The sequence below is a fragment of the Saccopteryx bilineata genome, chromosome 4 (assembly GCF_036850765.1).
Source record: "Saccopteryx bilineata isolate mSacBil1 chromosome 4, mSacBil1_pri_phased_curated, whole genome shotgun sequence".
NCBI lineage: Eukaryota > Metazoa > Chordata > Mammalia > Chiroptera > Emballonuridae > Saccopteryx > Saccopteryx bilineata.
This window is the reverse complement of record NC_089493.1, coordinates 71356359-71370353: the sequence shown is the minus strand read 5'-3', so window position 1 is coordinate 71370353 and position 13995 is coordinate 71356359. Positions and strand designations below refer to the sequence as shown.

The window sequence follows — 13995 nt, the reverse complement described above, 5'->3', positions numbered from 1 at the left end:
TTACATTTTTTTCACTTAGGTTCTCCCTCCAATCTTATTTACAGAAGTGACAATAATGCCTCCTCTTACTCAAGAGTAAACCACAATACCCATCATATTAGGATTTATTGGGGTACAAAAATATAGATAATCACTTCATTTGCTAATGATGAGGGACTGAAATAATAGAAAGTAGTCCTAAGACCAGAATAACTTTGTTTCTCTGATGTTCCATTGCAAGAAAGTGCCAAGGGCCTGCAACCTTTTATCTGTAGTTTGATATTGTCAATTCATACTTTAGCTTTCATCCCCAATTTCCCCTTCCCCAATGTACACATATAGAAATTCTGGAGTGGCAACTTACTGAGTCTCTCTGGGTTATGCTACTACCCCTGGTGTCTGGTCATGTTGGCCCAAACTTCCTCAACTAGGAAACCTTGGGCTAGGCGAATGAATCACTGGCTGTGCTTGGGTTTAATCTCAGCAGTCTGGAGTACAAAGTGCACTAGGCAGTTCATAGACCTGAAGTTTGATTCAAGTTTTGCTACCAATGAGCAGTGTGACCTTAGGCAAGTCACTTCACCTTTCAGTCATTCATTCGGTTCATCTTACCTACTGATTAAAAAACCAGTGGGTCAGGTTCCGTTCTGGATGGTGGGAATAGATGGTTCCTACCCTCAAGTTGCTTACCTTGTGATGGCAGTGATGACGGAGGTGATGACAGACAAAAAATACACAAGAAAATAAATATGCCTTTCCTGAGAACTAGGAAAGAAAGAGAACAGTAATATGGTAGAGTGAAGGGGTAGGGATGGTGTGTTTTTTGGGGATGAGATTTCTCTAGGCAACTGAAAAATGAAGGGGTTGAACTGGATGCTAAGGGCTCTTGCGGTTTGAAAGACTTTTTTTTTTTCTTCTTTTCACTGTTGTGTTCTAGGAAGGCCCAACAATAGAGCTATTTTGAATAAATGCAAATATGTTAAAATCAAGTGCTGCATCAATATAAATTGCCCGACTTGAAAATAACCCAAGCAAGAGGCAATAACTAAACATTTTAGTGTCATTTGGGGGAATAGTCGCTGGTCATTAAAGAACAAAAGCCCTAAATTAAAAAACAACAAAAACAAAAAAATTACACAACCAGAGGCGTGAGGTTATAGCTCTGTACCCAATCTTATCCCCAGGGCACAGAAAGAAAACTTCCCAAGTTAGCTTCGTGGGCGCTAGGCGCAGAGGCTCCGCCAAGTACCAGGTCTCCCTAAGCTCGGAGCAGCTCGATCACAGCACCTGATAGCTGCTGGGAGGGGCCGGGGCTCCGGAGCCCAGTGGGGAGGAGCCATAGAAGGGGCGGGCTAACAGCAGCCACCTCAGCGAGCGCGGCGGCAGGATTTCCGCAGGGTGAGGGCGGATGTCACCCGGAAGAGGGCTTCAGCCACAGATGTCTTGTGATTACCTCGGGAGCCTTCTCCAGTTGATACTGCAGAAAAAAGAAGGTTCTAACAAACTATGTCTACGGAGGGCCCTGCCACGTGTCGAGTCCAGGTGGCAGAGAATCCCAGGTGGGGGAGAGGAGATGGCGCGGTTCGGGATCGCCTGGGTTGGCTAGGTGCAGATGGTGTCCAGGGCTTCACTGGGGCGCTGCTTCTGCTCCGGGCAGCGGACAGAATCCTTGGGATTTTATAAGGCCGCTCTACTGGGCTTGCAAGAAAGACCATGCCACACTTTCCACTTTTACCCCTACCAGGGATGTGTGGTTTGCTCCACCCAGGCAGATCCTTCTTTTTCCTTTCTTGCTGAAGGTGGTAGACTCTTCTGCAGGGCTTTAGCAGAAATACCCAAATTAACTTCGAACCCTTTCTCTCGTTGTCTTGCCTGCCAGCTGATAGTGCTTTTAAAGGTCCCCTTTCTAAAATATTAATTCACACACACACACACACACACACACTGCCCCTCACCCAAACAACCTGCCCTCCTACCCCCTACCCCCCAAACCCTCGGTGTCTACATCCTTTTAAACAAACCGTGGCATCTGTGAATTGTCACGTAGGGAGTTAATCTGCTACCGGTACTAACTACAGAATAACTAATGGTTTAGTGATACCTAGTGGACGATCTTTATATTTGAGGGCATATTGTAGTTACTTTGTAGAAATAGTTTCTTCTGACATAGGACTGAAATCTCATAGAACGAAGTCTCTAACCTACTACAATTTTAGCCTTTCAGTTTCCCTAAGGTTGTCTTCACTCCCACCTTGCTCTAATTTTTACTTTTTTTTCCCCCCTGTTAACTTTTTTCTCTAATATAGGTCCTTTAGCTCTCCCTACTGCCTGGTATATGATTGTCATGTGACAATTGAAAATATAACTTGTTAAACTTGAAAGTACTTTTTCACTCTTAAGCCAGCAAACGGTGGGTGTTGAGGTACCAGAACCCCCCCCCAACACACACACACACATACAATAGTTGATTATGGAGACTAGCACTGTGTTAGACTACTTGTGAATGTCTTTGGATGTCAGTATATTCTCTGGAAGTTCTTGCACAGTATTGTTGCCCTTACACATTAGAATGAATTAAAACACTTTGTTAAAGACATGCTTCCAATAAGATTCATAAAGAATTTGTTACATGAAAATAATCTGGAACCTTTGTAGTTTAGTCTTTTACATAAAACATATCTATATATAAATTCTATCTTTCCATTTTATATGATTTTATTATTTATTTTTATTTATTTATTTATTTATTTAGTATTTTTTCTGAAGCTGGAAATGGGGAGAGACAGTCAGACAGACTCCCGCATGCGCCCGATCAGGATGCGCCTGACCAGGATCCACCCGGCAGGCCCACCAGGGGCGAAGCTCTGCCCACCAGGGGGCGATGCTCCGCCCCTCCCGGGCGTCGCTCTGCCGCGACCAGAGCCACTCTAGTGCCTGGGGCAGAGGCCAAGGAGCCATCCCCAGCGCCCGGGCCATCTTTGTTCCAATGGAGCCTTGGCTACGGGAGGGGAAGAGAGAGACAGAGAGGAAGGAGGGGGGCGTGGAGAAGCAATTGGGCGCTTCTCCTATGTGCCCTGGCCGGGAATCGAACCCGGGTCCCCGGCACGCCAGGCCGACGCTCTACTCTACCGCTGAGCCAACCAGCCAGGCCCCATTTTATATGATTTTAATCATAATGCTCAGTATTTGTATACAGTAGTTACCCAGTAGAGGAGGGGGAATGGTGGTAATGTACTAAAAGTGAAGAATTGTTTACAAAAGTTCCTTAGAGATTTTTGCCTTTTAGTTTTTTTTTTTTTTTTTTTCCTTGTATTTTTCTGAAACTAGAAACCGGGAGGGACAGTCAGACAGACTCCCGCATGCGCCCGACCGAGATCCACCCGGCACGCCCACCAGGGGGCGATGCTCTGCCCATCCGGGGCGTCGCTCTGCCGCGACCAGAGTCACTCTAGCGCCTGGGGCAGAGGCCAAGGAGCCATCCCCAGCGCCCGGGCCATCTTTGCTCCAATGGAGCCTCGGCTGCAGGAGGGGAAGAGAGAGACAGAGAGGAAGGAGAGGGGGAGGGGTGGAGAAGCAGATAGGCGCTTCTCCTGTGTGCCCTGGCTGGGAATCGAACCCGGGACCTCTACACGCCAGGCCGACGCTCTACCACTGAGCCAACCGGCCAGGGCCACCTTTTAGTTTTTTATAGTGTTCATTTATGCAACAAATATTTATTGTTCTGTGCTCGTCTCAGAAGAGATCCTATAGCAGTCAGATAAGTTTGCAGTACCATTTTCTTGTTTTCACCTGTGAATTAATATGATTGTTACCCTCAAGCAATGTTTCAGCCATTCATTCTAGTAGGGTTGGCTTAAGTTAAATTTAGGTAGTGTATCTGCATATCCCCCTAGCTGGTCATATGTTGCAATATGTTGAAAGGAAAAAAAATGCATGCAAGTGACAAGATGAGACTGTCTTCTTAAGGAACTCCTGTGTTTTCTTCTGGATGCCTCTTCAGCTTCACAGGACACATGATTCTCTGCGTAAAGGCATTAATCAACCAAATTATACATTTTAGTAAACTAAATTTTTTCTATTCTTTTTATATAAAATCAAATGGAAATAGAAGCTCTAATATTTTTTTCTGCATCCCAATCATACATACTCTCTGTATTGTAAGACTACTTCAAATTCCATATTCTACCTTTCTTAGCGGTGGTGTCTCTTCTGTTTTCTTTCTCTTTGAGATTGTTTTAAATTGTTAGATTATTTTTTAACAGCTTTATTGGTACATAATTCACATACTAAACAGTTCACCTGTTTAAAGTTTACAATGAAATGGCTTTTAGAATAGTCACAGGATTGTGCAGCTATCACCATGGTCAAAATTGGAATGTCTTCATTACCCCCAAAAGAATCCTGCATCCTCTAGTCCTAAGCAATCACTAATGTTTCCTCCATCTCTATAGATTTGCAGTTATGATTCTGGACATTTCAAATAAATGGAATCACAGTTTTTGTGACTGGCTTTTTTCACTAAATATATTTTCTAGGTTTATCCATGTTGTAACATGTCAGTATGACATTCCTTTTTATGATTATTTTTAAAGATTTTATTGATTTTGGGGGGCGAGGAGCGGGAAGTATCAACTCATAGTTGCTTCACTTTAGTTGTTCATTGCTTGCTTGTCATATGTGCCTTGATTGGCAAGCCCAGAGTTTCGAACCAGCGACCTCAGTGCTCCAGTTTGACGCTCTATCCACTATACTGCCATAGGCCAGGCTCCCCCCTTTTTTTTTGTGACAGAGAGGGACAGATAGAGACAGACAGACAGGAAGGGAGAGAGATGAAAAGCATCAGTTCTTTTTTGCGGCTCCTTAGTTGTTCATTGATTGCTTTCTCATATGTGCCTTGATGGGGGGGGGGGCTACAGCAGAACGAGTGACTATATTATTATACAGATTTATTTTAAGGGCCAAGAGTGTTTCATAGTATGAATATCATTACTTATTTAACCACTCAACTAGTAGAGTATATGTTTAAGTTTCCAATTTTTCACTCTTTTTTTTTTTTTTAAAGCATCGTGACCTTTTAATTATTCTTAAATTCTAATAGCTGTTACAATTGGCAGCTGAAATCCCTCCATTTCAGCCCCCCCCCCCAAAGGCAAGTTTAGCTTATTTGGGAGGAGAATACTTTCCCACTCCTCTCCTGGGCCTGGGCCTCCCAGGCAGAGTGGCACCCCACGCGCACAAAGGTCAGCCTCTCGTAGAGCCACCACCGCTGCCACCCCGGCGGCCATTGGGATTTGGGGCCCCGGCCTTGGCAGCGTTTCCTTTGTTGTTGTTGTCGGGAGCTCGCGGGAGTCCAACATTCTAGCATAGGAGGCTGTGCTGCGCATCCTGCCTGTGCGCGCCAGCGGGACCCCCTTTGCCGCCCGTGCTTCCAAGAGGGGACCATGGCCGGCCGCCCTGGCGGTGGCATGGCTTCTACCGCTTGCACTTTTGGGAACTTGGCGGCGTCTGGAGCCTTGTATTTGGGGCGTGCCTTCCCCGCTGCACACCTTATATATGCGGATTTCGAGCATTGGCCGGAGCTCTCTCCAGCCCGTTTGTGTCTTTTTTGCCTGGCTGATTTAGGAAGCCACCAATTCTGCCTTTGTCGTTGCCTGTTCACTTCATTTTGGAGGCATGGGGCAGGGCGAGTCGCTAGGCCAGCACGAGGCCTAGTTCGCGGGCGGCCTTGTCTCTGCTGCTTTATTGGCTCTTGGCTTATTGCCCCTGCCTGGGGAGGCCAGCCTTCTGCTTTTTGGAGCGGAGATTTCCAAGGGCCTGAGACAAAGACTTTGAGAGCAGAGAGCTGCGAAGTCGCAAAGTTTAAAATGGCCATAGCCGTGATATTCCCATCTCCCGAGTTACTCTCAGACTCCAAGCTTCTATATTTACATTCCTCTCTTTTTACCTCATTTTGATTAAACAACTTATTCTCAGATAAAAACATTTGTATAAAAAGAAAAAGGTCCCTCACTTTTGAACCTAGTATTCTCATATTTACTCCCAAATTACTTTATTATTATACTCTCCCCCCATACTGTAGTTAAAAACTTTACTCTCTAAATGCTTTAACTTAGTGTGCTCACTTTTTGAGGGAGTTCCATTACCGCTCCACTTTCCCTTTTTCATGACCCCACGTTGGGTGCCAATTGTTGAAGTCCAGCCACGTGTATGGCCAGTATTCACGGCCACCATCACAGCCGCCTGGCCCATGTAGGTTCGCATTGGATTCAGACAGACGGTAATGAAACAACAGGGCCACGAACTGGTGGGCCATTATCTTTAATCCTAACTTGTACCGGCAGGCAAGTAAAAACACACACTGGGCTCTAAAACCCACTCATTCAGTGCTCACAAAGCTACTGACTTATCCGAGTTTCCTAGAATCAAAGGTTTCTAACTCACCAGACTTATTCACCTCTGTTCCCCATCTCCTTCTCTCTGCACAAACTCTGCACAAACTGGCTTCTCTTTTAGCACTCTGCCATCTTGGTTGCCTCTCCTGGCCTCCTCCACGTGGCCTCTCTCTGCTCTCCTCTCTGCTCTCTCCTCTAATGCTAATCTCAGGAACCGAGCCAATTTCTCACTCTTACAAACAATTCAACAGTCAGCATTTTTGTACATATGTCTTTGTTATTGTGAATGTTTCTTTAAACTCATTCATGGAAATGGAATCAGGGCCAAAGGTAATGAACATTTAAAATTTTGATCGATTGTGCCAAATGGCCCAGCAAAAAAAAAAAATGTTATTAGATTGTGTATTTTTTGTTAGTTTTCAGGAGCTCTTTATTTATGTGTGTATTTTTTGTACAAATGCATGGATTTTTGGATATAAACCATTTGTTGTTTTTTATATATATTATATAATATTTTCCCCACTCTAGCATCTTAACTTTTGTGATTTTATGCAATTTAATACAGTGTTGAATGATAGCACCCTTGTCTTTTTTTCTTGTCTTTTTTTTTGTGTGTGAGAGAGAGACAGAGACGGAGATAGATAGACAGGAAGGGAGACAGATGAGAAGCATCAACTTGTAGTTGTGACACTTTTTAGTTGTTCATTGACTGCTTCTCATACGTTTCTTGACCAGGGGCTCCAGCCAAGCCAGTGACCCCTTGCTCAAGCCAGTGACCTTGGGCTCAAGCCAGTGACATTGGGGTTATGTCTATGATTCCACACTTAAGTTGAGGACCTCATGCTCAAGCCGATGAGGCTGCACTCAAGCCTGATGAACCCACACTCAAGCTGGATGAGCCTGCGCTCAAGCCAGTGACCTTGGGATTTCAAACCTGAGTCCTCAAGCATCTCAGGTTGATGTACAGTTTGATCCACTGTACCACCACTGGTCAGGTTTTCTCTCTCTCTCTCTCTCTCTCTCTCTCTCTCTCTCTCTTCTTTTAAAGAGAAGACAGGAAAGGAGAGAGAGAGAGAGAGAAGAGAGGGTAGAAGCATCAACCTGTAGTTGATTCATTTTAGTTGTTTATTGATTGCTTCTCATACGTGTCTTAACCAGGGGGCTCAGGCCAAGCCAGTGAGCCTTTGCTTAAGCCAGCGACCTTTGAGCTTAAGCTAGCAACCTTTGGATCATGTTGATAATCCCATGCTCAAGTAGGCAATCCCATGCACAGGCTGGCGACCTTGAGGTTTTGAATCTGGCATCTCAGTGTCTGGGCTGATACTCTACCCATTGTACCACCACTGGTCAGGCAGATAGCATCCTTGTCTTGATTATGCTTCTAATGGGGGCATTTCTAATATTTTGTCATCAAATATGATGTTTGCTGTTTTTGGTGAATAGCCTTTATTTAAATAGGAACATTCCCTTCTTTTCTAGCATGTCAAAAACTTTTTTTAATTTAAAATTTTACTTAGAAAATCAGGAATCACTATCAAATTTTATAATTTCTTTTGGCATGTTTTAAGAGGGTCATGGAGTTAAAGAGTTTCCCTCATTTATTTTGTTGGAATAGTGCACTTAACACATTTGCTGATACTATCTTCATACTCTTGGAATAAACTCTTTGGTCATATATATTATGAAATAATATATATTGGATTAAATTTACCAATATTTTATTTAGAGTTTTAATTCTTTTTTTTTTTTTGGCAGAAACTGAAAGGGATTCAGAAAGAGGGACAGATAGGGACAGACTGACAGGAAGGAGAGAGATGAGAAGCATCAATTCTTTGTTGCGGCACTTTAATTGTCCATTGATTGCTTTCTCATATGTGCCTTGACCATGAGGCTTCAGCAGACTGAGTAACCCCTTGCTCAAGTCAGCAACCTTGGGCTCAAGCTGGTGAGCTTTGCTCAAACCAGATGAGCCCGCGCTCAAGCTGGCGACCTCGGGGTCTCGAACCTGGGACCTTCCGCATCCCAGTCCGACGCTCTATCCACTGCACCACTGCCTGGTTAGGCTTATTTAGAGTTTTAAAAATCTATTTTCACAGGTGAGAAGAGCCTATAGTTTGCTTTTGGGGCCTCTCTTAAGTTTTAGCATCTTGGCAATACTGGCCTCCTAAAATAGATGTGAATGCTTTCTATGGCTTCTACTGTTAGAATCATTTATAAGAACAAAGGATCATCTCTCTTTACAATCCTGACAGAACTAACTCACAACATGTTCTGGGCCTTATTAAGGGGATTATTTCTGACCACATTTTCTGTTTCTTTTTTGTTCTTCTATCTTTCTTTTGTCAATTTTTAGAAATTCATATTTTCCTAGAAAAATCACCCTCTGTATAGATTAAACCTTTTAAAAATCTCTTTTGAATTTATAGTTGTCTCTTATTTTTAATATTGATTTTATATGATGATATTCAGATAAGTTTTTTTCTATATTATTTTTCTTATAAAAATACTATAATGTTTTTAACCTAGGTCTTCTGTTTTTTCCCCTTGTTTATTGAATTCTTTTATCTTTTAATTTATTTCTTCTAATTTCTTTATTGCTTTTTTGCTCTTCTCATATGTGTACTTTATTTTAATTTCTTATTTTCTTACATTCGTTGAAGGTTAGAAAGTTTTCTCTGAGTACCATTATCGTTTCATCGCATAAATTTTTTTTAAAGATTTTATTCATTTTAGGAGAGAGAGAGAGAGAGAGAGAGAGGAGAGAAGGAGAAGGAAGCATCAACTCCCATATATACCTTGACCAAGCTAGTCCTGGGTTTCGAACCTGTGACCTCAGTGTTCCAGGTCAATGCTTTATCCACTGCGCCACCACCAGTCAAGCTCTCAGAAATTTTCATATACAAATCCCTCATCCTTCATTTTTGTTATTTTTCTAAATAATTATTATTTTGGCTTTAATTTCTACTTTCCTTCATCTTTATCTTCTTGCTCATTAATTTGTTCTTCAACTCTTTAACCTAACTACTCAGCACATCTACTATTTTTATTTTCACCATCATACTTTTATTTTCCAATATCTCTAATATAATTACTGTTTCACTTTTACATTTGAATTCCTGATCCAGAGGAATTTATTGTGGTAGAAAGATCAAAGTAAGGATTAAAATTCTCCTCCCCCAATGGTAAATGCCCATACTTTGAAATGACATTTTACATATGTTCAATTTACATTTTACATATGTTCAATTTACATTTTACATATGTTAAATTGTCATATAACTGTTATAATAATAACTAATAATTAATTGAATGCTTATAAAATCCTTATAACAAACCTTTACAGTAAGTTTGATTATTATTCTCAATTTGTAGTTGAGGAAAGTGAGGGATAGAGCAACTCATATTCAAATTATGATTTTAAATGAAAAACTTTTTCTTTACTCTTAGGTTTAGGAGCTGGTGTCTGTGAATTAAACTGACAAAATATAGGTTAACAGGTGAAAAGGTTTGTTTTATATGCACATGGGAGCTTCACAGAAAAGAAGTGAAGACCCCAAGAAGTGGTTAGAACTGGGAGATTATATACTCTTTTAACAAAGGATGATAAACTGTGAGAAGTGACTAGACCAGGGGTCCCCAGACTACGGCCCGCAGGCCACATGCGGCCCCCTGAGGCCATTTATCTGGCCCCCGCTGCACTTCCGGAAGGGGCACCTCTTTCATTGGTGGTCAGTGAGAGGAGCATAGTTCCCATTGAAATACTGGTCAGTTTGTTGATTTAAATTTACTTGTTCTTTATTTTAAATATTGTATTTGTTCCCATTTTGTTTTTTTACTTTAAAATAAGATATGTGCAGTGTGCATAGGGATTTGTTCATAGTTGTTTTTTTTATAGTCCGGCCCTCCAACAGTCTGAGGGACAGTGAACTGGCCCCCTGTGTAAAAAGTTTGGGGACCCCTGGACTAGACAAAAGTTTGGGTTCTTAGGGATGGTAAATTGTGGGAAGGTGATTATGAGGGGGAAACTAATGGAGGATGATAAGGTTTATTTTTGTAAGGTTTGTTTATACAAATTAAATCAGTGAAGTCTCCAGTGATAAGAGTCTTCATCTGTAGTTACAGTAGGGGGAATGAGACAACTTCTAAAGAGGGAAATTCAGTGTCCAGGTCAGTGGTGCAGTGGCTAGAGCACCATGGTGAAACGCTGAGATCTCCTGTGAACCCAGTGGTGCCAGGCAAGGGCACTGGCTTGGAGGTGGCTCAGCCTCTGAGGTAGTCTGCTGGAGGCTGGGTCAGGCCACATCGGAGAAGCATTCAGTGGCACAACTAAGTGGAACAATGAGTTGATGCTTTTCTTTCTCTCCCTTCCTCTATCTCGCTAAAAAAAAAAGGTAAAAGAAATTTATGCCCTGCATTTCAGTAGATAGAGGGAGGTTAGAGAGCTCCTCCTGTGTTTGCTATTTTTTTTTTTTTGTATTTTTCTGAAGCTGGAAATGGGGAGTCAGACAGACTCCCGCATGCCTGACGGGGATCCACCCGGCACGCCCACCAGGGGGTGATGCTCTGCCCATCCAGGGCGTCGCTCTATTGCGACCAGAGCCACTCTAACGCCTGGGGCAGAGGCCAAGGAGCCATCCCCAGCGCCCGGGCCATCTTTTGCTCCAATGGAGCCTCAGCTGCGGGAGGAGAAGAGAGAGACGGAGAGGGGGAGGGGTGGAGAAGCAGATGGGTGCCTCTCCTGTGTGCCTTGGCCAGGAATCGAACCCAGGACTTCCGCACGCCAGGCCGACGCTCTACCACTGAGCCAACCAGCCAGGGCCTTGTTTGCTGTTTTTTAATTGCCTTCAGCTCAAAAGAATCCTCATGCCAGATGATGTTTTGGATTGGCATGTTCTGATTTCCTTCACCATAAAAATCTGTATTCACAACGAAGTATTCTGAAATTAGTATTAACAATTCATCCTTTCTATAATGCAGTGACTGGGTATCCTGATGTTGAAGAGAAACAAACAGACAGTACAGGGGACTTTGCTAAGGTCATACAGGCAGACTAAAGACACATGCTTTTTTCTCCTAAAATTTTAATTCTTTTTTGTGGTTAGCCATTTGGTTACCTAAAGGTCCTCAGTCCTTGTATTAAAATCCCTTTTATTCATTGCAGTCATAATTTTGCATCTCATGTTACTAAAGCTGATGTTAAAAAGGACCTTAAGTCAAAAGAGCATTCAGACCACCAGATTCAGCAATTTGTGTAATGATAATTTGACCTTTTTTTCCCTTTAAAAATGTGATCTTTGTAGGAGCTCCTATTTTCACATCAAAAATGCTCAATGTATTCTTTTTGGAAGCACACTTTAAGTGACTACATTTTAAGAGATGGAGTCTTGCTCGTGACTTGCCCAGCTTGGTAAAAATAGAGCTCCTCCCCCAATTACAGCCATAGTGCTTCATTATTAGAAGATTAGGTCTGAAGTTTTGAAAAACATTGTGTACACATCAGTTCTTTCTATTCTTCAAAGGCAGGAATGTTGTTACATGGTAAGCCTCTTAGTGATAGTAAGGCTTGAACAGGCTTCCTTCCTGAGGTGGTCTGGGGAAATAATGCAAAGTTTAATATATAATTCCAAATCATTTTATTAAACCATGTTTTAGGAGACGTACTCTAACACTGCTGTTAGTGTTTAATCTTATTCATGTTTGCAGTACTTCTAAAAGCAAATGAGAAAGGATTCAAGTTCAGCAGTACTTTTGGTCTGCATGCCATTTTCACAGGCAGAAATGACAGCCCCTATTGATGTTAGTGGAGTTATGTAAGCCAGAAAACAACTCCCTCTTTCCCACACCTAGTTGGTTACTGATTCCTATGGATTAGATTTTCTTAATACAATGACCCCCTATTGCATTTCTTGGTTTCTGCCTTTCTTTCCTATTTTTCATACACTTCCCAGTGAGATTTGTTGGATGTGCAGTTTATATCACTTTATCCTTACATGTTTGTTCACAACCATTGCCTCTGTGTTAAAGAACTAGGTTCCTAAACTTGACATAAAAGGCCCTTTAAGATCCGCGGCTTGGGCCCTGGCCGGTTGGCTCAGCGGTAGAGCGTCGGCCTAGCGTGCGGAGGACCCGGGTTCGATTCCCGGCCAGGGCACACAGGAGAAACGCTCATTTGCTTCCACCCCTCCGCCATGCTTTCCTCTCTGTCTCTCTCTTCCCCTCCCGCAGCCAAGGCTCCATTGGAGCAAAGATGGCCTGGGCCATGCTTTCCTCTCTGTCTCTCTCTTCCCCTCCCGCAGCCAAGGCTCCATTGGAGCAAAGATGGCCCGGGCGCTGGGGATGGCTCTGTGGCCTCTGCCTCAGGCGCTAGAGTGGCTCTGGTCGCAACATGGCGACGCCCAGGATGGGCAGAGCATCGCCCCCTGGTGAGCAGAGCTTCGCCCCTGGTGGGCGTGCCAGGTGGATCCCGGTTGGGTGCATGCGGGAGTCTGTCAGACTGTCTCTCCCTGTTTCCAGCTTCAGAAAAAAAAAAAAAAAAAAAAAAAGATCCGCGGCTTGATTACCACCAGCCTCCTCTCCTACTTTTCTCTTTTGATGTATTTAAAGCCCTAATTATAATTTTCTCAATGCAGCATTCTGGGCCTTTAATTCCATTTGCCTAGAATGCTTTACGACATCCCACTTGTTGGACATCATCCTTTACGATTCATTTTAACTGTTGCCTCTTTGGGAAGCCTTCTCTAACTTATTCTCCCTTTTCTGGCTTTATCTTCATCCACATTCTTCCACAGTGGAGCTGAATAGCCTTTTTCTCCTCCCAAAGGACTGTGTTTGTCTGGCTTACCACTTGATTGTCATGCTGTATTGTACTTGTTAGCTTACCTATCTTTCTCTTCTGACAGAAGAGACCAACGACTATTATTAATCTCCTTTTTGAGTAGAGGATTTACTAAAGCATCAGTAAATGCTTTTTAAAAAACTTTTAATTTTGAAATAATTTAAGACTTACAGGAAAGTCAAATATAGTAAAAAAAAAAAATTACCGTGTACTCTTCTCTCAGATTCCCACACAGATTATTCTATATAGTGTATTGTTCTCTTTTTTTTTATATGTTTCTAAACAGTTTGAGATAAAGATGAAGGCATGATGCCTTTTTAACCTTAAATACTGGAGTGTGTTTCCCAGAAACAAGAACATTTTCTACCATAACCAGAATACAATGATCAGAATCAGGAAATCAGCATTGCTAAAAACATTGTCTAATAGACAGAGCCCAAGTGCTACCAATTATTTATCCCACTCATGTCCTTTGTAGCAATAATCAACAAAATAATTTCTTTTTTTCTTGGTTAGGATTTAGTTGAGGACACAGGTTGCATTTAGTTTTTAAAAAAACCTTTTATTTTGGGAGGCAGGCAGTTCCTCAGTGTTTCTTTGTATTTTAGGACCAGTAATTTTATAGAATAACCTTTATAGAATATCCTGTAGTTGGGGTTGCAGGAAAAAATTGTAATAATCTTTGAAATGGACCAAAAGATTACTGGGTGTTTTCAAGGAGAACCAGGAGCTGCTTGACATAGCTCTCTTTCAGGTTACCTGATTTCTATGTGGCTCTGAGCCTTTCAT

The 13995-nt window shown here is 42.4% G+C and overlaps 1 protein-coding gene across 3 annotated transcripts in view; it reads left to right on the top strand.

Moving 5' to 3' along the window:
* Positions 1–1350: 1350 nt before the first annotated feature.
* GALK2 (galactokinase 2) overlaps positions 1351–13995 on the top strand; it is a 171689-nt gene continuing 159044 nt past the window's right edge. For 2 of the 3 annotated variants that reach the window (XM_066276457.1, XM_066276456.1), the window contains exon 1: positions 1351–1538. In XM_066276457.1, coding sequence (XP_066132554.1) covers positions 1388–1538 — 151 coding nt within the window. In that variant the 5' untranslated portion in view covers positions 1351–1387. The remainder of the gene's footprint in view (positions 1539–13995) is intronic. The other variant, XM_066276455.1, reaches the window with a different exon arrangement.